At 42.0% G+C, this 26,217-nt stretch overlaps 1 protein-coding gene and 1 long non-coding RNA gene across 4 annotated transcripts; one reads left to right on the top strand and one right to left on the bottom strand.

The window, feature by feature from the left end:
- Positions 1 to 699: 699 nt before the first annotated feature.
- Positions 700 to 19,404, bottom strand: LOC115375756 (carboxyl-terminal PDZ ligand of neuronal nitric oxide synthase protein). 2 transcript variants are annotated; one of them, XM_030075287.1, is made up of 10 exons: positions 18,824 to 19,404; positions 18,250 to 18,321; positions 15,515 to 15,607; positions 15,369 to 15,427; positions 13,684 to 13,792; positions 10,484 to 10,613; positions 9,916 to 10,043; positions 4,049 to 4,210; positions 2,756 to 2,924; positions 700 to 1,638 (listed from the first exon to the last, which is right to left on the bottom strand). In XM_030075287.1, exons 1-10 carry the CDS (start codon positions 18,926 to 18,928, stop codon positions 1,115 to 1,117), a joined length of 1,551 nt encoding a protein of 516 aa, XP_029931147.1. In that variant the 5' UTR covers positions 18,929 to 19,404; the 3' UTR covers positions 700 to 1,114. The 2 variants fall into 2 exon arrangements, with proteins under 2 accessions (XP_029931147.1, XP_029931148.1); XM_030075288.1 differs by lacking the exons at positions 18,250 to 18,321; positions 18,824 to 19,404 and adding an exon at positions 16,182 to 16,265.
- LOC115375757 (uncharacterized) lies at positions 3,243 to 10,498 on the top strand. 2 transcript variants are annotated; one of them, XR_003929745.1, is made up of 4 exons: positions 3,243 to 3,404; positions 4,046 to 4,221; positions 9,533 to 9,577; positions 9,833 to 10,498. It is a non-coding gene; the product is annotated as an uncharacterized LOC115375757 (long non-coding RNA). The 2 variants fall into 2 exon arrangements; XR_003929744.1 differs by lacking the exon at positions 9,533 to 9,577.
- Positions 19,405 to 26,217: the final 6,813 nt, after the last annotated feature.

Genomic DNA, 26,217 nt, shown 5'->3' on the forward strand with positions numbered 1-26,217 from the left:
GAAAACAACAGAGGTTACTGTCCATGCTGGAAGTGTGTCACAAACCCATAAACACAGCCACAGTGTGACAAGCCCAGCGAGTAGGGATGGCACCAAGTCAGGGAGCAGAGGGCTCTGAGAACACAGAGAAAACCAAACTTGTGTAATATACAGAGACCATCAACATACAGTACACACACACATACACACGCACACACACACAATATATATAACACATGTACTGCGTATAACAATCAGCTGAGATGCGGACAGCAGAGATTTTCAGAGCAAGAAGAGCAGAGCGAGAAACACCACAGTGGTTTGTACTATTTGGCAGTCGGTGGTTTGTTTAAAGCTGCACAGGGCAACATTTATATATAAAAATACACATTTTATCAGCCTATATCACAAACTGGGGCCTCTGGAGAAGAGGAACAGAGAGATGATGTAGAGTTCACCTATTTACCCAAATGTCATGTATGGCCACTGGTGGGAAATCTTCTCGGTGTACAGGTAGGGACAAAACAAAAACGAAACATAACAAAATACAAACTACAAATCCTGGCATCCATTTCTTGAGTAAATTAAATGAATTGGAAAGTAGATCCGGCAGGTAGTGTCTGCAGGAAATAATGTTTTAATGCTTTAATGCCCCAATAGTACTTTCACAAATAATTGTAATTAAATGAAAAAAATGGGAACCGGGATTTGTTGTACAATATATTGGCATAATCCACTTTGTTCACATTCACTGATGCACTAAAAGTGTTATTCTGGGGCCTGTTTTTCTGCACAATAGAAGTGAATGGAGAGTAGAAGCACAGTATTCTGGATTAGCAGCCCAGTTTTGCTTTAAGGCTGTCTTCGTCACCAATTGCATTTATTGGCTGAGCTGTTTTTGCGCCAATAAAAGAATCACGATTACTAGTTATGTTGCTGGTTACGATAAAATACTCCCAACACCGTTCAGCACATGCATCCCCACCAGCCACTAAGAAGAGGACGTTTCGGTCCCAGGAATGTGCACTTTACTGATGTCACATTGTAGGATTTCTGGGTAATCAAGTTTAAACGTGTTGTCTCCCGATGGCCACTAAAGTGCAAAAAGTTGCCAAGTGCAGCCTTAAAGGCACCACTACACAGCCATCTCATCCCCTAAGCAGTCCGACGGGCTCTCTATGTTCAGCACGTTCAAAAGCCGAGCGGCACCCTCCGCCCCCCCGCCCTCACCCTGCCCCCAGCTGTCCCGGTCATCGCTCTCGTCCGTGTTCGACTCATATTCAGACCCGATCCCCGACTCCCTGAAGCGGAGCAGCTCCAGGGCTCCCAGGACCTGCTCCCCCATCAGCGAGCTCTCATCTGGGCCGCCGTCGCTGGGAGTCTCCCCTGGGTCCTGGCCCGGGTCCTGGCTCTCCGGCCCGCGAGAGGAGAAGCGGAAGCACTCGAGCCGAACCCCGCTGCTGCTGAGGCTGAGGGTGCTGGTGTCGGTGCCCACTGTGCCGGGAGAGGAGGCTCCGGGGAGAGCGGAGACCCAGACGCTGTCACTTATCTGGGGCTGGAGCTGAGCAGGCAGGGTCACCGAGGATGAAGAGGGGGTAAGGGGCATGCTGGGAGGCTTGGCACGGAAAGTGATCTCCAAAAGACTGTCCTGGGACCCCACTGAAAGAGAAAGACAGAGAGAGAGACAGAGAGATGTTTAGGGAGAAAGACAGGCACAAAGAAACAAAGAATAGAGATGATTAGCTGTTAGAGCACATATAAATGCATAGATATAAAATGTGGGGAAAGGAAGGTCTGAGCACAAAAGATGAGATTAGAGGGAGCAGGATGGCATCTCTGCTGACCTGCTCTAATGTCAGACTTTGATAATTCATGACCACATGGCAGCGCATTGCCAGTGGCTACATGGAGGGAGGGGAGACAAGAGAGCAGCGCTGAATCCTCTGAGAGGTCTAGTCTGGGATAATTAATGTCGTGGTGCCAAGATCGGATAGGATAGGAAAGGGAACGACAAAGATAGAGGACACAGAAGAGGAAAGAAAGTGATAAAGAGAAAAAGAGACAAAGGGAGGAAGGGACGATTACAAAGGAGCAAACCAAGAGGAGGAAAATGTGTTGAACATGACTAGAGGATTATGGGTGATAATTAGTAATGTTACATTTGTGAATGATCTGGTTCTTTTGATTGGCCCTCTGGTAAGGACAATGGGGGATCATAAATGAGACATCCTTTTTATCGCTGTGCGCAAATTACACAGCCCTTGTACATGAAGTGAAGAACTGTCACAAGACCCGCCCCTAGTCTGGCTCTGATTGGCTAATCATAACCTTAATCCCTCCCTAACCATAACCTTAACCAGCCTAAGCCAATGGAGGCAAGGAGTGGCAACAAGTACTAGCCAATCAAAGGCAGAGTAGAGGCAGGTTCTACCAGGAAACTGGGTAGGATAGCATCGTCAGAGGTAGATGACCAAAAAAAAAAAAAAAAAAAAGACAAAAAAACAAACAAAAAACATAAAGACAATGAGCCAAACTCAAAAACACAGCAGCATATGGATGCACTTTACCAATGAAGGCTGTGATAAAGTTGAGTGCAATATTTGCAAATCAAAAATATCAAATCATTCAAAAGAGCCAGGCTATAAAAAAAGCCAATTTCCGTCAAAGAGCAGTAATTCCCATCACTGATGATAAGAAGAAGATTCAAGGTAGAGGTAAACACAACAAAAGCATAATGGGAAATCAAAGTGGTAGATACAAGTAGACTGAAACCCACTGGAGGTTAACTGTCCTGCAGCTTTGAGCTCCAGCTCCTGGATCTGTTTGACCAGCAGGGAAATGTGTTGCAGCAGGTCGGTGTTCTGCTGCAGCAGCCTCTGCACCCTGGCCTGCGCTTCGGTCCGCGCACACACCTCCACTGACAGCTGCTCCTGGAGCACGTGCACCTGGGAAGGGAAACACACATGCACAAATACAGTTTTACCACACAGCTGTACATATGCGCACTTACAGATAAAAACAGATGTGAGCAAATATATGACAAAAATATGGCTGTGGCAAAAAATATCTCGACCATGTGGAATTCATGAATTGAGGGAAGATGCACAGCTTGAGTTTCATTAAAAGTCACACACACTACCCACACTGACATTTTGCTGGGTAGACACAGCTGCACAAATCAAGCCGATCCTCAAAGACCGAATGATTCCACAATGCAATTTCATTCCTCCACATTACAATAGCTCGTTAAAGTCCACTGTGTAGCTCAGAGTCTGCTAATTAAGGACACTTTGAGTTTGGAGCTCATTAGCTCAAAGGAATCACTCTTTAATCCAGTGATTACTCTGAGGAAAGGCTTTGTTTTCTGCAGAGGCCACTGCTGCAGAAGTGGCAGAGCCAATATATCCACTGGGAGGAAAAATTCTGTGAGTGAAACTGGCCAAAAAGAGCCAGAAATATACTTTCACAAAGCTTTGATTCATCTTCAAGGGCCTTGAATCAGGGCCCAGACATATTTGATAGGAAATGAAACTGTTTCAAAAAAAAAAAAAAAAAAAAAAAAAAAAAGTCTGGAGATATGAGAGAGGTGTGGATTTAATGAGCTAAAAAAAAAAAGAAGTTTGCCTCAATCTCCACTATACCCTGTTTAACACAGCACTGATTGAAAATGGAAATAGTGCATTTCTCATTAGTGTCCAAGTTAGAGGAAAACTGTGCCTCCTGGGCTTTTCTCCACCTTCTTCTTTGATTTTCGTTTTATTAATTCCTTCTGTTTCTGAAATTTTTGTGCCAACCAAGACAGAAGGTTTTTTTTTTTTTTTTGGTGTTTTAATTAAAGTACTTGAATGTACACTGTAATTCTGCAGGGGAAAAGCTGCAGTTGTGCCTGAGGCTGTCAAGCACTCAGCAAATTAACAGACTTTAAATACTGTTCATTTTCACTTTGGTATGATATACGCACAGTATATCATACTGTTTGGATCTATTTTAGGTGTGTTATGTATATATTTTTTTCTGTTTTAACAAAATCCTGAAAACACCGTGCCCCCTGTGCCTGGGTCCTCAGTACCTGTGCTGAGGCTGCCTGCGCCTGCTGCTCCTGCTGCTGCAGCTGTCTCTGGAGCAGCTGGACCTGGTGCTCTGCAGAGCAGGGCGACTCCGCCGCCAACCGCTCCAACACAGGGGCACCGAGGATGGGCGAGCCCAGCAGGAGGGACGGGTCACTGGAGGCCTGGGCCGGAGGTAAGAGGAAACAAGCATGAGAAACACCAGGACCTTTCACAAATCAACGTTTTCTCTTGTGACACAATTCCAATCACACCTCGTAGCTCTGTGTGTGTGTGTGTGTGTGTGTGTGTGTTTTGAAATGAATATTTTTTATTCATTTCAAAAGTGAAACAATAAACACTGCTATTTTTACTACATTCACTTTCACTTCACATTCACTATGACAATTATTTGTCATGACCAAAAGCTAAAAAAAGGTTTTCAATAGGCTGCTGAAAATGTCAGGCCCATCTCCATTTCCCACTTTTAAAATCAAAAATTGAATAGCTCCGTGACAGTGATTCAATCTAGCCAGTTCCTGAGAGCCTTTGAGCATGCTGTTCAAAACATCTAGCATCACACAGAAAAATCCTGAGGTGTAGAGAAAGCGATGAGTCTTCTGATGCAGCAGCAACAACAGTACAACAGTGTTTTGTTTGAAATAACCAGAAGAGGAACAGGGAGGTTAGTAGAGATAACCACCACGGCTGAACAGGCAAAGAAAAGAACACCACCTCCAGAAACTACAAGCTCAGCAACAGAAAATTCAAACTGAGAGATGTCACAGTACTGGGCACGGTGAAACGCAGTAAAAAAAACAAACAAAAAAAAAAAACACCTCAGCAATGAAAGCTCATTATGACAGACTTTTCCAACATCACAAAAACAAGAATCACTTGGATTAGCACTTTAATCAGATTCACCTGGTAGTGCCTGCCAGTCACATCTTTGAGTACAAATGCATGCTGTGCAGCTGAGCTTTGTTCAAACCCACAGAACTTCACTTTAACTTCAATTACCTTAAAAAATATTCTAGTGGAGATAACAAGGCTTCTGAAGACACCAGATATGTCCTGCTGATTTACAGAGATGTGTATAAAATGATACACAAGGCGTATAGATATTTTCTGATCAGCTTCAGTGAAATCTGGGATGAAATTATTGTACAATTTGGGGGAAAAGGGTCTTTCCTTGCTTTGAAGATAGTTTTAAGGGGGATTTAAGGGAAAATCAAGTTTTCAGGGGTTAAACAAAAGACAGAAGCAAGACTAGAAAAGAAGAGGAGCACAGCAAAACCAAGGCGCAGCCATAGGGCTTGGGCTGGGACACAAACAAATCAAAATAGTGGAGCGGTGGTGGAAAGAAAAACAAGACGAGATGAAAGCAAGTCTGTGGAAACACGTCTTCAGAGGTGATGGCGTTAGCCCTGCCAGCCTGAGCTCCTCGGGGAAGGCACTTCAAAAGCCAGGTGCCCTGACAGCAAAGGCGCGGTCCGCTTTGACAGAGAAATCCTCCCTCAGATCCTGTTACACAAACTCTGTATGATTGTTATATATCAGCAATGTGTGATGTTCCATTAATTTCAGGGGTTTGAGATGTGAAGTGATGCAATTTATGTTTTTGGTGCACACACCCTGCCTCAGTCTGCCTCGTCTGCTTTAGGTGATTTCCTACAGTTCCCACAATGACAATCCCCAGAGAGAGTACAGTAGTTCACATGAAGGTGCCAACAACAGCCATAGCACTGTAAATTTTCCCACGCCAAAAAAAAAAAAAAAAAAAAAGTGAGACTGAAAACACAGCAATGCTGACATGTGCTGTTCCCTGCTGCTTAAACTGCAAAAAGCCGGTAACTGGTGCTGTTTTGCACATAGATGCAAGTTGACACTGATTTGCATTACGGCCTATTGAGAAATTCTCTTCCTCTTCATTGACGGATTTCTTCTGTTATGATTATTGAACACTGGTGCAAAATGGTGAACCTACATAGAAACTCTTGCATTTAGAGGGACTGACATCTGAATCTGACATTCCACTTCTGGTGTTTTAGATAGCTGACATGATTTACATTTCATCATAAGGAATGGGAATAAGAAGTTTGAATGTTGCCCGCCCCCCCTCTTTTCCTCTACTCCAACTATAAAATATATAATACAGAGAGTTATAACATGATCTGGGTGAATGCATTTTCTGATTGGCCTGCAGGTGAGCGTTAAAACCATGTATTGCACTTGTATTTCGGCTCAAGTTTAATTGCCGCTCTAAATTCAACTTGTAACTACCGTTACCGACTTGTAACCATAGCAACAATAAAAAGCAGAGCTGTCAAAACGTACTTGTTACCACAGCTGAGTTATCGACTTGAAAAACTAACAAGGAGGAAGGAAAACACACCAGTGGAATTTTTTTTTTTTTTAGCATTGTTTCCTCCTCTTTCCTTTATATTGCCGGCAAATGACCATGGTATAAGCAGGACAATCAGCTCGTACGTGTGTGTTAAATTGTTTTAAGTGATACCATGTAACATTTATGTTACATCACTTGTCATGTTGTTGTCACGTCTAGCGTAATATTAAAAGAGCAATGGACAATTTTTAAGTTTCTTTTTTTCTATTCTCCTGGTATCACCATGTGTCAGTGCATCCTCCTCCCCAGGTCTGCAGGACCAGTCTCTTTGATACTCAGTGGTACTCATATTGATATTATCTTGATACTAATGTTTATGCTTCACTGCTCTGTAACAGCAAATTCTGATTTTGTCACTGCTGGTGTGAAGCTCCTCCTCTTCTACAGTCCTACAGTTTTTCACGTCAACATGGAAGGGAGCAATGCTGCGTTTGTTGCCTACACAAGGACCTACACTATGTAGAATAAAGTAGCTCATCCTAAACTAACAAAGCACTTCAAATATTTTTCTCATGTAAAATGCACACCATCATTTTTACCATGTGAACCATTTTGCTCTAGTAAAAATTAGGCTTCTTAGTGATCCTTTAATGTCTGAGGGATACACGTTTGACATGATCAGGAGGTTGAAAAGAGGTGGGCACTTTGATGATTTATGATCCATGCAACAGCTCTACATGAGCAGGATATGTCAGTCATACTGTTTTTTTTTTGTGAATGCACATGTGAGGCATGGCATACAAATGCCAATTACACTGTCAAACGCAGGCCAGCATGTGTTTAATTTCAAAACCAGGACATGGCTATAGGATGAGGCAGGATGAGAGGTGCTTTTGGAGACTCGGTGGATCGATGGGCTCTATAAATAGGTCTATAGATTGAACCAGACAGGCTGCTATCAGATGATGTGGCCTTACACGAATTGCAGCTGACGCAATTATACTGGAGTGCTGCGGACAGAGAAATCCCACCAGAGAGTAAAGCACGGAGCTTATCTGTCATATCTGAGATGGACCATCAGGGGGGTTGACTCTGTTGTCAGTGGTGCTGCTTGTAGACAGTGAACAGGAGTGACTTTACCTGACCTTCAGCTTAAAGGAATACTCCAATGCTTTGGGAAAAATACCCTTGTCCAATTTACCCAGACTAAGTCAAGACCATTTTCACCTCTGTATGTCCAGTGGTTTGGTTCCTCTGGGCAGCATTTCGTGTTAGTTTAACATAGAGAGAGGGTACAGAGAGTATGAGTGGTTTATAATTTATCATTTAGGTTGCAAACACTTTATAAATCATTAATAAATCTTTATAAACAAGTTGTAAAACAGCTTTCATACATCTAAAATCTCTGAAATCTCAGCTCTTGCTAGCTGCTTAGTTTATCTTGTCCCTTTATCAGTCAGTCATCCTTGGCATCCCCATCAATTTGTGAAAATCAGTTTAATTGCTCATTAATGATTTATAGTGTTTACAACCTCATTAATAACCTGATTATAAACCATTTATAAACCTTTTCTAAGGGTAGTCTTATTGTAAAGTGCCACCTAATTTTCCAGTTATCAATGGTGTTTTTCAGTGTTTTAATCTGTATAGCGACTGCAACATGTATATAAAAGAAAAAATTCACTTAAAATATCTAAAGACAGGGAACAAAGACGCCTCATAGCAAATTAAAGGGACATCTGTGCAAATAAAGCTGAAAACCCAAATATCAATACTTCGCATAAATGATAACACCTCACATAAGGAAGTATCGTGACATAACGCATTATCAATTCACTGTTCCACCTCTAGTATATACTGGATTGAATCTGTAAATATGTAAGAATATAAATAAATAAATATAAACCATCTAATTAGGTCTAATATCCACTGACTCATAGCGATCCACTCTGTGGCAGCACAACGGCAGAGCTGCTCTTGTTGTAATGAAGCTGCCAGGGAAAAAGGCAGATAGCTGCTTGTTTGACAACTCAGGGCTCGTGCAGCAGCTCTGTGGAGAATCTCGAACTGTGTTTTCATCAATAAACCAATACGATCACATCAATATTGAACAGCCCCATTGAATATTTCTCCACAAACAGCCCCTTACAAAACCGGTCGCTCGCTATAGCCGTCAGTGGCGTTGATTGATCTTCATGCGGCTCCTTATGAGGCCACACTTTCATCATGCACCTCCGCGGGGCAAAAGCCTCCCTGAAATGTTTGTTTACGTAACATTTTTTTTTTTGAATATTTAGATCGTACTTCTTCTAAAATCTTTAAAAGAAATCTCGAAATACGGAGAGCTGAAGCTGTTTCTCAGATGCTGCTGCTTTAGGAATTTAAAAACGCATGTAAATGCAAACATGTTATTAATCTGATAAATTATTTATGGGATGTCTGCAGACTATTTTATATATATTTAGCTATCATGCATAATCAGTGACACTTCTTTAATGCATTAGTTGAAGTTAAGTTACAGGATCCATAAAGAGTTATGAAGTATGATTTTTTTTTTCTTTTTCTTTTCTTTTTTTTTTTTTTTTAGTGTAGGGTGGTTCGGCTCAGCTGCTGATCCAGAGCTTCACGCTAAATCTGGTGTTGCTTGTTTACACATTTTAACACGTTTTAACTAGTACCTCTGTGGGTAAAGATGTTTTAGAAATAGTATAGTAAGTCTTGTGGAGAATTTCACATTTTGGTATGGCAGACTTGGTGGTAGAAACAGGAGCGATCACTGTCCACAACCTTGCATCAGCCCAGCTTCACACCTGAGTCAATATAGATCAACTTCATATCAACCTGTCATATGTCCCTGCAGATACTAGGCTGTACAGTCCAAGTAAAATGATCCCAAATGAATGTCTCCTCTGGTTCAAGTTCTTATTGATTGACTGATTTTTTCCCTCTTTTTTCGATAGTTTGTTTATTTATTGCACTGGTGCATTAAGGCATGTATAACATGTCTAGGCATATGCATGCAAATTTCTCATTTCAAGGGTAGATGAGGGTCAGATATGTTACTTGGACTTTGCCTGCATGTTCTATATGCTCTGTGTCTTCTGTCGCTGACACTTTAATGTATTATTTACAGTAAAGATTCTCTTGTATTCTCTCTCAGTTCTATGACTTCAGACCAAAAGTACATGACACTGCAGACACAGAGGTAATCCCTTAAATGCACCATTTTAGCAAACAATGAGTATGAAAATGAATATGAAAGCAATTATTTTATTGTTCTATGTACTACTCCATGCACATGTCATGTCAGTTCTTGCTGATATTAAAGCCACTCTGATTCTATTCAGTTCAGCTCTATTCTCTTCTAGTGCCAAAACTATCCAAGTTACACTGCAACGTGTAACTTATGCAAAGGTCTTGCTTCATCTCCCCAGGGTTTATAACATTTCCTATCTTTCAGTGGGAGTTAAAGACAGAGGAGCAGGACTTTGCAGGAGTGACACTGGAATGAACCAGGAGTGTGTGAAGGTCTGCATACATTACCTTCCCATCATCACCGAGGGCTTCGTCCCGTTTGCCCCGCTCCAGGTCTGACGAAGAGATGCAGTCGATGCTCTCCTCTGTGGTGGCTTCAAGGTCGGTCTCCTCTGACAGCGCAAACCTCTTCTTAGCTGTGGCGAGGGCAGATATACAGGGGAGATTTTCATGCTCTCTCATCACCGTAAGGATTATAGTGCAACATTTCTGCAGGCAGAGGCGGCAGCAGGCGCAGAGCTGGCACGAGCCCATGCAGAGGTCTTTGATCAAGGGCTTGCACGACACACCAGAACGGTTACGCTGCAGCAGCGTGGCAGGCTGCTAGAAACAATCAGCGGCAGATAATGACATGTTTTCTTAAGAGATGTGCAAGCGTGTCACCGTGGGTTTCAGCAGGTGTTCACCGTGGCATGCTTGTGCGAGAGGGACAGAGAAGGCTGGGGGAGTTTGTGTGTGTTGGTGTGTGAGAGGACAAAAAGGGGTGGCTGAGTTTGTGTGTGCGTGTGTGTGAGTGAGGATGTCGAGAGGGAGGGGAATGGGTGTGGAAATGTGTGTGTGTGTAGGCGTGAGTCACCTGGTGCTGCCTGCGACTCCTCTGTATTCCCCTCCCCATCCTCCTGGTCGTCAGATCTCTGCTGCAGGGTCAGCTGGTGACACACATCGAACGCCTGACCCACTGTCCGCACGATCCTTATTGCCTGAGACTGGGAGAGAGAAGGGGGAGGCGTGTGTGTGCATGTGTGTGTGTGTGTGTGTGTGTGTGTGTGTGTGTGTACGTGTTGGGTACAAGTGAGGAGGGCGGGGGAGTGTAAAAGCAGGAGCACAGTGAGGGTGCAAAAATGAAGCGAAGGGGAAGGGCAAGGGAAGAAGAAGGGTGTCAAAGGAGTCAAAAAGGAACAAAGTAGAAGTAGATAGACAGTGTGTGTGTTTGAATGTGTGTGTGGGGGGGGCATAGATCACATAATGAGCGGAAAGACGAAAAACACACTCAAAGAAACAGGGAGATAACGGTGGATGTAGGGAAGACAGAGCAAACAGAAGGGCAGGTAGAGACACATTACAGGTAAATTATTAATAGTAAATATTGATGGCACAGAATCCAAGCTGCTTGCCCTTTCCCATCCACTCTGCATACACTAGATGCTGCTGTCAGGCTGATGGATTAGGCTATTTTGGAGACAGGCAACTTTGACGGTAGTGGGAGTGAACAAAACAATTCTGTTGTAATTATAGGTGGTGTGGAGCTCTCTGCGTGCGTGCGTGCGTGCGTGTGTGTGTGTGTGTGTGTCTGTATTTGTGTGTATTAGAGATGTCGGTCATCCATCACAGACGGCGTAATTCAGCCGTAATAACTCAAACATTATTTTCTGGTTCTTAAAGTGGGAACACTACAATTTCAACAAGAAAATAATTCCATTTTAGAGCAGGGTGTCTGTCACACACTCGCCTCTTGACTTCTTCTGACAGAGAGAATTGGTCGATATGAACCACTGGAGCATTTTCACACACACAAAAAAAGGCTAAATTTCAATCTGTTTTGGGGCTTAGGGTATGACGATAAGTGTGCTAAATTGCTAAATTAATCTTAAATTAGGATTTTAAATCGATCCAAATTAATCTTGATACCAGGTTAAGTTTATGTATCCATTTTAAGGGCAAACATATTACAAACTGTGGATAATATGCATTAAATCAGTTTGAGTGCTGATGGTTGATTTGCTATTAGTTCTGTCTTGAGCATAAAAATCAGGAATATCATATTTATTGATTTCAAGAACACTGAATGCCACTAAAAATGGGGATGGAGAGCTCATCTGCTTTGAAGCGTAATAGCTTGGAAAATATCTGCAGCGGATGTTTGTTAGATTCCTACAGGTCACATTAAGCCCAGAAAGGCAGACATTAATAATGTATGTGGGATAACGACAGGAGCCTCGGTGACCTCTGTATGTCCAACTGAGATCAAGTGAAAGCAACACATTTATCCAAAACTACATTCCTATTAGTTGTTTTTGCCTATTTTATCATGTTTGCGTTTGTCTTTCTTCTTTGGTATTCCTGATGTTATCAAGGCGGGTGAGGCCTTGCGTTGTTTATCTTTTTATGTTTTACTGGGTGCAAAGGCTCTGTTATGAAAACTGCTATACAAATAAAGTTAATTATTATTACAGAAATAAAACAGTCATCTGTTTGAGGTAATATTTCGGCATTGGTGCCTCATAAAGTGAACAAAGGGGCACAAAGAAGCGATTTAGCCTGTGAGGCGGCAGAGCTTACTCATCCCTCAGAGATTTCAAGGCTTCATTTTGCTCACGAGCAGCCAGTTAATGGCGGCGGTATAAATCCACTGGAATTAAACATTATTCACAATGTCCTTGCCTTCACAGTAAACATGAATAGAGGGGCAGAGAAAGCTTTTAAAAATATATTGACTGTTTTTTGGCTGAGGCAGTGGAGGGCAATCACTTGTTATGCTGATGAAAGCCAGCCAAGCTTAAAACATATGTTTTCACCTGTCGTAAAAGCTGAATGAGGAATAGCCAAAATAACACAAGACTAACCCAAAAATCATCTTATTATTAATTACTTATTACATCAACATCATTAAAGGAACAGTTTACCAAAAATATTTTTTTAAAAAAGCTATTTTCCCACAAATCCCTTTTTTCTATCTACCTATCCGGATAGTTTCAGTGTGATTCGGTGAAATTTCCGGTCTGTCATGACTGTCCCTGTCTCCCTTCACTTCACTTAATATAATTTGGCTGGATGGGTATTTGTTGGTAGAGCTGTCAAAAAATTATATGTGAAAAAATCAACAGCAACAGTGCCTCCCAAAAACAATGACAAGGACAGGCATCATAATCAGCATCCCTCTGGGGCAAAGAGTGTGATAGGGAACTATTTCCTGCTGAGGAACACCACCAAAAGGTGTCGATCCGCCCGGAGGAGTATGAATTCAGGGCAGAGAAGAATTGCCAAATCAAACAGAAACTATCTGGATGGGTACATTGCATTATGGATAAGTGGGAGATTTTTTTTGTATTTGTGATCTGTTCCTTTACCACAAAGTTTGGTTTTATTTACCCCAAAGCAAATTTTAAGCTGTGACTATATGTGCGACGCCTCTCCGGCGCTCTCCAAGGCTTCGACAAGCTGAGAGAGCGAGGCCACACCAGGGGCCACGTAGATGCAACGGGCTGACATCTAAGCCTTGCGGGGCCACAGCGCAGCCGTGATGAAAATAAATCAAATCTTGTGTATCAGCCGGCCCATCTCCTCCTACTCAGCCACATGCTTGGTCTGGAATCCCAAGATAAGACTCTGCAGCCTCGGGGACGCGGCGAGGCACCGCTGCCCGTGTCGCCGGCCGCATGGTGGGTGTAAGCAGTTGTGAAAATGTCATTAGGTGCGCAGTTAAAAAAAAAAATTCTCTCCTCTTTTCTCTTCCCACTAGAATGATTAGTATTCAGCTTCTCTAAGTCACTGTCTGTCTGGTATCCATGGTGAAGGGATGGGAGTCAACCTCACTGGTGCTCTGCCTTTGTTACAGTAGAAAATTGGCTCTGCTTGATATGCAGATATGGGAGGGAGGAACATGCCTTTCATTTCCACCAGCATTGCACCGTAAAGCTCACTGACGAGCACTGTCCCTTAAGTTAATGTGTGCGGCCCCGGTCGCACAATAAATCGTTCTTAACAATGGGTGTAAAATCATAACGACTATGTAACAACAAATGAGCTCCTTCAATGGAGCATGGAGATTCTCCCTACCTTTCTCTTAGACTTGAACACATTGCAGCGGAAAATGTTGCTCTGTCCTTCTCGTGCGATATAGCTGAAGATCTTCAAGTCTTGGGCGTCATGCGAGACATAGAATATCCTGATGAGACAAAACAATGGACATGGGTTTTTGCAGGTTGTTTGGATTTCATTTCACAAGTCTTGTTTTAGTATTATCTATGGACATTTTGATTTAAAGGTGCACTACGCAAAACTGCCAAAGTTTGATTAAAATGAGGGACGTCCAGGCTGAGCTGATGAAAAAATGTGGAGTAAGCATGAAATCTGCTGGTGTCGTCCACGTCAGGGGTTTTCAAAGTGGGCCTCCTTTGAATAAAGCTTGCAAAAAGGGGATCCCACACTCTGTCTTTATCTCAACTGTTGAGAGCAAATAGCAGCTACCTGATCCCACACACAGGTCCTGAAGGTCTGGGATTTTTTTTTTTTTGTTTGTTTGTTTATTTTTAATGTTTATTTGACAGGGGCAATACATACAACATTGCCACAAAAAAAGGGAAAATGTGATGCATATAAGATGTCTAGCTTCAGCTAATTTGCAGTCTTTGTCCCTGGTCAGGCTCATTTTGCTGTTCAACATAAGCTCAAACTGCACATTAATACAAAAAAAATACATTTAAAAAAAGCTGACTCCAAAGACATCTATTAGTGTGTCTGACTCTAGGAAAGTAGGAAAAAAACAGTAAAATTCTGCAGAATTATCTCTAAATGAAACTATGTCTTTATTCAAATGACAGATGTGTAATTTATTCTACAGCACAGTCTCATTTTGACAGCTAATAATAATAATAAAAAAAAAATCAGTTTATTAGAAATCCCTCATGAATTTTTACCTCGTCTCTGAGACAGAATTACTATTTTGTACTAGTTTTGTATTTTTTTTTTTTTTTTTTATTAGTTTTCATTTTTATTTTGTTGTTAATTTTTGTTGTCAATTCGGTTTAGCTTCAGTTAGTTATCCAGAGGGTGTTTGCTTGTTTGAGATTAGTTTCTATTGCTTAAAAATGTTTAGTTTTAGTTTTCATTAATTTCAGTATCACTTTTCAGTGTCTTGTCTTGACCAAACTGACAAAGACTAAAACAAAGGTATTTTTTGTATATTTTTGTTTTATTTTAGCTAGTATTGAAAGTACACTATATCATTTCAGTTCGTTTTTGTATTTCTAAAGTCTAGTTTTTATTTTAATTTTAGTAAACTAAAACATTTTACGCACCTAGTTTCAGTTTTTAGTTTATTTTTGTTCAACTATAATAACCTTGTTCTGAACGCCCCCTGAAACTGTATGGCGCCTCGTGAAGAGACCCCTCCTACTTTGAAAACCTTCAGTCTACATGGTTCTCATTGCTGACATGTTTATTCCATGGTTTTTGTCGGTCTAAAGCAGGGGTGGGCAACCATGTGCCACGGAGAACCGAGAGGCTGCAGGTTTCCATCCCAAACAAAAACTCCACCTGGTGATTTCCCCGATTAGCCCCTCCTCTCTGCTCTAAGGTGAGGTGATCGGTGAAATCACCTGGTGGAGTTTTTGGTTGGAGTGAAAACCTGCAGGCTCTCGGTTCTCCATGGCACACGGTTGCCTACCGCTGCTATAAACGGTCCTGACTGCAGCTGACTGTCAGTTTTGCCTAGTGCACCTTTAAAGCGGTAGAGGTCTGACCTGTAGATGGGGTCCTGTGTCACTAAGATCGCACTGTCGTCCCACGACCACTCTCTTCTCTGTCACAGCGAGAAAACACATGGGCTCAAAACGGCAAAACACTTTAAGAAAGGACAAAGGATCAATTACAGTTTTGCAGCTGTTACCTTTTTCTTCTTCCGCAACACCACTCTGACGCAATCAGTAGACACAACGATGTTGACTTTCTTCTTCTTCACGTTCTTCAGTTTGAATTCATACTGTGGAGGGAGAAGAGCATTCAAATTAATATTCAGGCTTTGGAAAGAAGTAATCCAAAGGTAAGTCACTTCAAACCCATTCCGTCATTATGTGGCTGCGATTAAATGTCACATCAGCAGCAGCGAGACAGCGTTCTTTAGGAGAGCACACATGGTGTGTTGGAAAAGAGGAGAGGGCCGGGCATTTTGACAGCGAGATATTTTTGACTATCTCCTTCTTGAGGGAAATCAAAGACTGAGTAAACACAGAGTCGTCCAAAGGCAGAGTGTAACTGTCAGTTTCTGCCTCTCGGAGCTGTTTAAGTTTTCAAAGGCAGAGTTCCCAGAGGGAGCTAGGCATGTGTGGGACACTTTCATCCCTCTCCATGATTAATGTTGGAGATGGTACCCTCTGCCTCCGATGTAGGCAGAGACACCGGATATAAGACATCTAAGAACAACCAGAATTTATGTGAGATAAACACGCCTCGCTTTGAACACACACTGAATCCAGCATCTGATAATTAATTGATTGGATGACGTTCTGTGAAATCAGGACTATTCTCTCCCTCCCCAGGAACACGCTGTCACCTACATTGCATAAGAGGCTTGGATATTTTCCCTGCAGTCCTTCTCTCTCTTGTTTGTGTGAAAATAACTTCATCTTGTCTTTTTTTTTTTTTTTTCCAGCAGGATTGAGTCTGAATTCTCATGCTCGTATTGACGCTGCAGACTGAAACACAGGCAGTCTCACAGGAAGAAAAGAAAAGCAGTAATTCTTGCCAGCAATAGATCATAGCAAATTGTATATGTTCACTTTATCCCCGATCAATCCAGAGCGCCTCATCCCTAAGCCTGGGATCTACAGTATATGACAGCACCTCACTAGAGGCCACGGCAAACGCTGCTACTTAATATTCCTTGTCCGACGCTTTCATCCAGTCCATGTATCTTGTTGTTGTGTGGGAGTTTTCTTCACATCGCTCCCAAGTCTGCCGTGTGGCCCCGCAGGTGAAGGACACATCTGTGTGTGTTTTTGTGCATGTGAATTCACAATGACTCGCCTCTAATGTGCATAGGTGTGCGCGCCACCTTGCGTGTGGGCGTATGGGTGTCATTCCGGGAAAATGCCACCTCCATGCCGCCGTGTGCAAACCGGGACAGCAGGGCCATCCATCTCCATCCAAGACTGGCGGAGGGCGATGAAGCGGAACGCAGGAGGTGTGTGGTGTGCCACTTTCAAGAGCGTAAGCACACACACACACATGCAGGCTAACTCAGAATAACACGGCCTCCATGCAAAATAATGCTCTACAGGATGTACCAACACACACCATGCCTCTGGCCGTAAATCCATGCGACTGTGAAGTCTTGTTGAAGTCTTTTTACTTAGCGCTGTTACAGTGTTCAAAACAACTCACAGCCTTTGCATGGGTGTTGTTTTTTTCTTATCCACTTACAGTATAATATTGGGTTGTTATCTTTCCTTCCAATACATATCATTTGTTTCCTTTTAACATATTCTCTTTTTATTGTGCTTTGATTTTCATCTCATGGTTTTTTAAACTATGCTTTCAGCTATAGATGTTAGAAATGTATTCATTTATCTACTTAATTATTTAGTCACTGCCTTATTCTTATTTGCTCATGTCATTATGCCTTTCTTTCTTTTTTTTTTTTTAAGCATAGAGACATTCTGCATTCAAGTGCTCAAGCCTCAACATTGTGACCATCAAGGTCTCTGTCAGGCCTTGCATTCATGTGGGTACACTGCGTACGGTGTATTTTTCCATTTGAGCTCATGCTGTCTCTCATGTTCAGAAACTGTTTGATGACCCTGGGACCAAGGCAAAGTCTTCATAATGCACTGTGAGACAAGCTGAGCTGCATCAACAGCAAAAATCAGCCATTTTTCTCTTCATTTCTCCATGATATGTTTTGTTGGATTTATTATTTTTTTGCCAGCAGGAAATTCAAAGAGAGCATCACTAAAAACCTCAGCCAGTGGCAAATAGCCATTATACCGCACTATACCAGAGGGATCAAGATGAAGTCGCTTCTGGGTGTCATCGGGGATCTGGCTGACCTCTGAGTGACACACTGGTTGCTTGGCTAGATTGGATGTAACAGCTGACAAGGCAGCTAAATCCTCTCTCCACAGTGCTTCTCTGTATCACTGCTGTGATACCTAATGACAAACAAGGCGTCACATGTCTCCACTGGCCGCACCGAAAGTGATGCTGGTGTTTGACTTTCATGGCATCACATGTAAAGCTTCATGGTGCATCTCTCCTCAGCCATCAAAACAGAGATTTACTTTAAATCCTACAGTGGTCTAAAAGACATGCTGCTAAATCTGCTTATTGTACGGCATCATCACAAGGACCACTGAGTTGGTGTGTAAAGAGGATGTTGACATGAGTGAGCACCATGCATGAGTAAATAAACAAGTGAGACATGAGAGAGAGAGAGAGAGAGAGAGAGAGAGAGAGAGAGAGAGAGGTGTCTTAATCAATTAGGGATCAAGCACTTGCATAAACGTCATTATAAGTGTGCACATCATTAATTTGCCATTCACTTGGGTTGGGTCAGAGGTGCTGTGTGTTTACAGACTCTCAATTCAATCGTTTATTCCTCAAAAGTCACTGATTTAAGCGTCTTACTCTGATTCTCCTCATTGCAGCAACTATCTCCATTCGGCTGCCCGGACGACCCACCTCCAAACTGCCGATGTACTGCAAGAGAAAACAGCGGAAGATTTGCAATTTGAGGCAATTAATGTCACCGGTTACTTGGCAGATATTTTCCGCTCCACATTTCTTTTCTTTTCTTTTTTTCTTTTCTTTTTTTTTTTTTTTCCTTTTTTTGGTGACAACAATTTCCCCGTGGCTTTGCTGGTAGGCTTGTTTTGAAGGTTGTACAAAATTGCAGAACGCAAATAAATGTGCCACTGCTCACCAAGTGATTTCTGGCACTAACTTCAAAATGACATACAGCCACTACAGGATTATTTTGAAATACCCCAAGAAATTAAACGAAATATCCCAAAGTACAATGTGGGTGTAAACACATGGATGAGTAGCCTACCACTGTAAGTCACTGTAGGAGCGATTTCGTTAAAAGCATGAAGGATAAGCGCTGCCTTGTGTGTTTGTAGGCTGCCTCCCCTGTTCTGAGGCGCCGGGCTGCCAGCCTGTGCGCATCATCCCTCTAATACTCAAAGTATCTGTTGCCTACCTTTGCCTCGAAGCAGACCCCATGCTGAAACACCTCCTCGTTGTGCATGGGGATCCTCAAATCGTGCGCATCATCCACTAAATTATACTTGGTTACCCCTGGCATCGCTTTAAAGGTGAATGAGTTGCTCCGACTTGTTTTACGACAGCGCTAGAGACCTGCACAAACGCTGCGCATCTCCTCCGGCGCTGCTCCCACCGCACTCTCATTGGACGGACGCGTCACTCCAGAGGTCATCCGGGTTGAGCCGCCGGTCGCGACGGATTGATTGGCTAATGAATTCAATTAACGCGGATCCTTCAGGGGGTTTCTGCGGCGTGAGACCCTCCTCACGTCGCTCTGATACAACAAGGGAAACCAGAAGGCAGCACCACACCGCCGCCGTCCCGATGACGCACGGATTTCCAGACGAGGATGCTGACTGTTTTCATTCAAAAAACCACGGCTTTAATCTCGGCGAAGATGTCGCCTAGAGGGCACTTCATTTTCAGAGCTAGTGAGCGCTTATCAGGCGTTAAAGCGTGATAAGACTTCACAGGAGAGGGCAGATTCTTCACTGTATACTAGACACTATCAGCAGGCTCCGGTTGTGGTAAAGAATGTGTGACATCTAGTGGCTCCACAAGGGAATAAGACAAACAAAACCTCTGGGTCAGTGCTTCCCAAAGTGGGGTTTCTGAAAGGTTTCCAGGTGCTCCTCAGAAAAGTGAGGATTAGTCAGACTGTGTGTCAGACAGCACAAACAGGGGACTGTTGCTCCTGGCACTGAACCAAAATATGCATATTGATAAGAATCTGTGAAGGCTCAGGAGGATCAATGCAATAAGAAGGCAGGGCGCAGAGTGTCTCTGCTGTTAGATGAATATATTCTCTTTGTAGTGCCAGCATGAGTGACAGTTTCTACCAACACCTCTGCACTTTGTTCCCCTCCTGTTTTATATGCCTGCTAAATGCAGCATGTTTTCATTATAAGGGATGGAAAGATTTCGAAATATGGTTGAAATGCTTCATTAATTTACATCAGAAACTCACTTAACACGGAAACAGCCCCAAGCTGATTTCATAGCCATCCATAAAGACAAGTTATGATTTGCTGCATGGGAATAAATTTGGGGGGGAAACGGAGACACATCCTGTTCAATGTAAGGAGAAGGATGACTTGTTACTACTATTTTTTTTTTTTTATGTCTCACATGCTAATATGAATTTTTACTTGCTCTGCATTTTGGGAAGCACAGTTCAGGCTTACTGCAGCATGTTCTCTGACTGGATTTGGTGACAAGGAAATGGAGCTCTTTCTTTAGTTGTCTGAAATTTGTGCCTGTAAGGTCATTTTTCACATAATTATTTTAATGTTTGCCCATGAATTCAGCCAGCTTACCACTGTCTTATTGTATTCACATTAACCAGTAATTCTTCTCCCTTGCTCTTCCATACTTTTTGTGTAAATTTGTATCTTTTATTTTAATGCTGTTGTTAAGATAAGATAAGATATTCCTTTGTTATTTCCACAGTGGGGAAATTTCAAGCATTACAGCAGCAAAGTGGATGGCAAAATATGAAGCATAATTTACATTATAAACAGTATAAACAGATAAATAGCAAAAAGCAATATAAACACTATAAACAAGGAATATAGAAAAAAAAATAGAAATAAAAGTAGGGATAAAGTGGGGTTTCATCAAGGTGACTGCTACAGCCGGTTTGAGTGTATGAAATCAATGCATTTGATTTGTTGTTTCTTCATTGTCCTCTTTTCTTAGCCACATGGTGGTGGTAGTGGTCCAGCTTCAATTTTCCAAATACATCCCCTCAGTGTCCAGCAGGTGGCAGTAGAGTTCTTTGCAGCTCACAAAATGACGTGAGGGCTGTAACAGCAGCACAGACCTATCAGACCAAGCCGGACATTCACTTAGAGATCTTAGGTAAATTACTTTATATTTGCCAAGGTCCCTTGGTCCACCCTATTGGTTTATAAAGTGGGTTCCAGGCACCCTGGTGGTCCTTTAGGGGCTTCCAGAGGGTTCTCAGCAAAATGAGAAATAGTTTGTTTGCACTATAATTCACTGGAAAATGTTATGATATAAAATATATATTAGTGTTTTTTTTTTTTTTTTTTTAATGTCACCACTTTGAATCTACAGAGCACTAAACCAAAATATCTTTTCACATTATAATCCTCTTGCCAAAATCATTTCAAATGACAACCTGCATCTTATTGAAAGTCAACTTTGGCGAATAGAAAATGAAATAAAAAAAGAAAATCTGTGATGTAACATTTCCTTACCTCCCTCTCTGGCTTGTTTGCTTTTTATTGACCCGTGCTGCGTGTCAAGAAGCACTCAGCCTCCTCACTGAACTCCCCGTCTCATTTAAAAGGCACAGAGAGTCATCATTAAACTACAAATGAACACTCTGTCGTTTTAGAAAATCACTGACCCAAAATAGTGCTCATTTAATTTTTGGGATACAGCTATCTTGCTCACATTGTACTGGGAACAAACTGTGCTCACTTGATCACGGTTCACCTGAACAGAGGCTTTAAATATGAGGTGTGTGAAGAGGCTTCCTCCGCTAAAACACCTCGTCTCAAGCAGCAGACATCTCGCTGAGGGCATCTTGTACCCTCAGCCTGAATGCCCCCTCTTGAGGCACGTGGCATTCTGTCTGAACCATAAAAAGGTGCGGGTACCCGGCTGACAGCCTTTATTGCATTTATCGAAAAAGTTTGCATCAGACTTTACATAAAGGCTTGTCTTGTTTGTGCTGATATGTTGCTGAGTCTGTACAGACAAAATCAAAATCAATAACAAAAAAGCTTCAAAAGAAGAGTGAATAAAGCTTGTGATATTGTATTGATGTGACTTGTGTGACAGGGTGAGTGTAAATATGTGCTTGGATGAGGTGTCTGTACGTCAGATGCAGAATTTAATTTAGTGCTCAGAGAGAGGGGAAGCCCTCGTATGAGCTGTAGTTGGCTCTGGTGAGTAATGATGGTCAACTGTGGGTTCATTTCCTGTCCTCACTCCACTCTGCTGCCCACATGATGCCACATGAGGAAACTGTCATACTCTCCTGCCTCTTACGTCTCAAGCTGCCTAGTTGCACTCAAACAAACAATGTCTAAGTGCACGAACGCAGAAGCAGACTCTCTCACTTTTTTTCTGTAATTCACCATATCCATGCATTAGCTGTATTATATTTTTTAAATTAACTTAAATCTTAAAATCACTTAAATCAGTGACTTTTATGAGACAGTCATTGGTCATTTTTTATAAGCAAATATGTCACAAATTTCTTGCCTCCAATTTTATTTTGTTACAATACTGATGTAGAACTAGCATCGTTTTACAGATGAACATACCATTTGATCTGTTGATAGTGGTCAGGTATTAATAAGCAAATACCAAGCAAGCAAACAAACAAACAAAAATAAAACAAAAGAAACAAACAGAAGAAAAAACTGACTTTTTCCTGTCAGTATGTACACCTTTCTGTAGGCTGGGTCAAAGGTCAGCAGGTCAGTATTCAACACTCCCTGGTAGATTAAAATCACATTTGAAAAATATTTTTGATTATGCATATCCATCATATTCACGTAGTGTTATTATTACTAGTATTTAAACTAGTATTTATTTAATTTTTACAGATGAACCCACCGTATGATCTCGTGATGTGATATTAACAAACAAATAACAAAAAAAAAAAAAAAGCAAATCAAAAAACAAATAAAAACAAAACAAAAACAAAAAAGACAGAGGACAGAACTTTTTCCGGTGAGGACGCACACCTTTCTATAGGCTGGGTCAAAGGTCAAAGGTCAAGCTGGTCAACATTCAACACTAGCTGATCAGTTAAAATCACGTTTGTTAAATGTGTTTAGTCAAGAAATGAAGCGCTCTGGATAAGAATCACATCCTCTGGGCAAACTCTCGCCTCACTTTGACTCTCGATGGTGATTGTGATTAATGCCCATTTGCTTTTTCTCTCGGTGCCAGAAACCGGGCGTTGACTTTGTTTGTATAAACCGACACAACAGCAAACACAAATCAATTGTTGTGTCAATATCTGTGAAGTGGCACGGGACCTGGCACAAAGCGGCACGAGTTCAGCTGCCTTGAGGCATTCATTGCCTTTTATTGGTCAATAACACACAGCCTGCTCTGTCACATCGACCAAATAGAGCACTGACCTTCCCGCAAACCCAATTACCTTGTCACTGTTGCAGCCACACTGTTATTGCCACACCGTTCCCATCATTTTCACTTAGTATCCCAACACAGGTGAAAATACAGTATATTCTCACTATTGCCTGTGCTTGACTGAAGCTACTGGGCTCACACTCCTACTTTTAAGGTCATATACTTTTTCTGCAAATCCTCAACAAAAGACGTCTGAATGATTGCAACATGCATCCTGTGTTTTCCTGATTAGAGCTGTAGTTGATGCCATTCACATGATTCAACTGCCAGTCAAAGATGCTGTAAACCCAGTTGGACGTATTATGTAAATTAGCAGACTGCCAGTGGGACCAGGGTTTGTAAAACCCCCCTGGAGCTTTTCCCAGACATCTCTCCTGGCTCATGGCTACTCTTATCCACTTTCTCTGTGTTGAACTCTGCTCTCAGAAAGTTCCTGGATGCTGTAATACCATCAGTGTCCACTGGATAGGAGAAAGAGCAAACAAACAAACAGCTACAACAACAAAGATGTTGTATTTAAAGGAGTCAGCGGGGTTTTTTTCAGTCCTAACTTTATCCAGGACTTTCCCAGGTTAACTGGTGTCACAATCTTCCAGCTCAACTGAACTGGTTGTGATGTTTTTTTCCAATGTTCCCCTCTGTAGGTCTCCCATTACAACTAAACCATGAACATCAGACTTCAGTCCAAATGATGGTGATTTATAGGCCATTTATCACAAAAAGGTGATGACTGCCTGGTTAACAAGTACAGCAAATTGTGTATACACACATCTACATGGGCCGAAAATTAGGGTGTATCTTTATAAATGTATAGCTCTGCTGATTAAAGCTGAATTCGATGATTACCCCTGACTGTTGCAGTGTTTAGATTGTGGGATTAAAATAGCTGGTGAACCTGTTTACACTGAGGGTAACAAAGGTATTATTAAGAACAAATGTGTGAACACTGAGAGCTGTGACACTGCAGAGATAAAAAAAAAAAAAAAAAAAAAGCAGCAGCGCCGCATGCCACACATTCCGTGCCCCTGGGATGTTTATTTAATATAGAAATTAGTGTGCGGATCCATTAATGTGCATGTTGGCCACCGTTTCGTTGTGTTTGCGTGTGTGCTGCTTTGTGGGGTCTCGACACGGGAACTTAACAGGCCGTTCCTTATCCCAATCAAAGGATTTGCTGAAGAGGGAACTCGTTGAACTTTGATCCTGATCCTATTAGCTGCATCACTGAGAAAAAAAAGATGAAATAGTGTCCACTCAGTGTCTGGACATTCTCCAACATGATATAATTTAACTCTGAAAGTTTTAAAGGGTTGTGATTTTAACAATAAAATTTATGGACAAATCCCATCAAGCAGACGCATCTAACTAAAATAAATTAAGTTCAGTCAGCTAAACTGTCAAATATTTCTAAATGCTGTCTCTATCAAGAAGAGCCACTCTGTGTGCTACGAGAAATAATTGACTCACCTTCTAAGACATGCCGTAAATTACTCCCTGTTAGAGTGACTGTGGGAAAGGGACTGTCCAAAACTCTGTTCCTGTGTCTCAGAAAGTGTTTTTACTGGAGAGGCAGTTTACTGGCCAGGTGCCCGGCGAAGGAGGCGCTTGGCCATCCAATGAGAACATTTTCTGAAACTCCAACAGAAAATTCCCAGAGCAAGACAGAGGGGACAAGGTTACATTAAAATCACAGAGGGATGCTCTCACGGGGCGGAACATGGATCACTTGACCTCTGACACGGGCACACAAAACACAAATGTGTTTATCTAGCTGTCTTGAAAGTGAAATCCAAATTGTTGGATTTTACTTTCGCTATTATTTTCTGTGTTCATGTTAGATAACTGTTTGTTGTGTTTACCCGCCGGTTCCCACTCAGGTCATGCAGGGCTGGCGTCTGTCCCAGCATGCACTGGGTGGAAGGCACAGACACACCTTGAAAGGTTGCCAGTCCATTACAGGGCTAACAGAGAGACAATAACACACACACACACACACACACACACACACACACACACACACTTTCACATATACCTATTGCCAGTTCAGAGTCTGCAGTCCACCTGCTTGTCTTTGGACTGAAGAGGAAAGCCACACTAACACTGGGAGAAAATGCAAACACAGAAAGGGCCAAGTTGGGAACAAAGAATAGATAAATCTCAACCAAGATAAAGAGAAAAGACAAAATGTCGCTAGAGACCAAATGTGGATCTAAAATACTATTGAAAAGGGCAAGCACTCAAAAATAAATCCATAAATATTTGATAATGCTTAGTCCATTAATTAGCAGGCATTAAGTCCCTAATTACCAGGAATTTATTAGCCCAGACCAAGCAGATTGGTTGGGGCTGGCATGCAGCTTGAGCGTCTCTCTGGCTCCAGCATGTTGCCTTGCAGGTGTTTGGAGACATGTGATGTTGTGTTCACAGCAGTGGATGGTCGTCTCTATTTGTTTTGCACTTCATCCCCATATTCTTCTCCTTTTGAGCAACAAATAGGAGGTAATGTGCATTTCTCCACACCTCAAAAGTTGCAGACCGCTCCCATCTCCCACACAAACTCTATCCAAAATCACCAGAGTTTATGTTGTGCAAAGGTGCATGAAAGGCATGTTTGATCATGTTTTTTTTTTTTTTTGTTTGCCCATTATACAGATAACTGAAGAACTGATGTAAGGCAAGTAACGGCATAATTGTTTGTGCAATGTGTTTATAGTGACACATCACTGTTGGGATGACATTGTCAGGGGTAACGCGCTCCCTCTAACAAAGTGAGACAGACAGAAAGCGCTCAGAGGCCCAGAAGCAACAAGAACTGCAAGAGAGAAGTGAGTCAAGAGGAGGAGAGCTGGAGCAACACTGTCCAGGACAGCAAACTGGGGAGTGTAATATGGCTTAAGGTCAAGTGTGTATTTTGATTAAAATGAATGACTGCGCTGGTCTGGTTCAGAGTGCTTTGTAAATGTGATGGAGAAATGGTTTCAACTTGTCAGCTACACCCAATGTCACTTTATCGTTTCCTGTATCTTTAGCTTTCTAGTGTTAACGGTATGTTTTTAACCCTCATGAGATGAAATGAGAAGAAATATTATTCATCATAGTACATAATATTTTTAGGAGCTATGTAAATGCTTATATTTTGCCAAACATTTAATGTAATCAAAGTATTTTAATACAACTTTTGTTATTCTGTAC

This window comes from Myripristis murdjan, chromosome 17 (genome assembly GCF_902150065.1).
Source record: "Myripristis murdjan chromosome 17, fMyrMur1.1, whole genome shotgun sequence".
In the NCBI taxonomy this organism is placed as follows: Eukaryota; Metazoa; Chordata; class Actinopteri; order Holocentriformes; family Holocentridae; genus Myripristis; species Myripristis murdjan.

Excerpts from the sequence above, each read along its gene's own strand:
- LOC115375756 (XM_030075287.1), bottom strand. The coding sequence starts at position 18,928 with ATGCCAGGGGTAACCAAGTATAATTTAGTGGATGATGCGCACGATTTG. Across the intron at positions 15,608-18,249 it reads CTGCAATGAGGAGAATCAGA|TATGAATTCAAACTGAAGAA; the intron begins GTAAGACGCTTA and ends CTCCCTCCACAG. Across the intron at positions 2,925-4,048 it reads CGCAGGCAGCCTCAGCACAG|GTGCACGTGCTCCAGGAGCA; the intron begins GTACTGAGGACC and ends TTCCCTTCCCAG.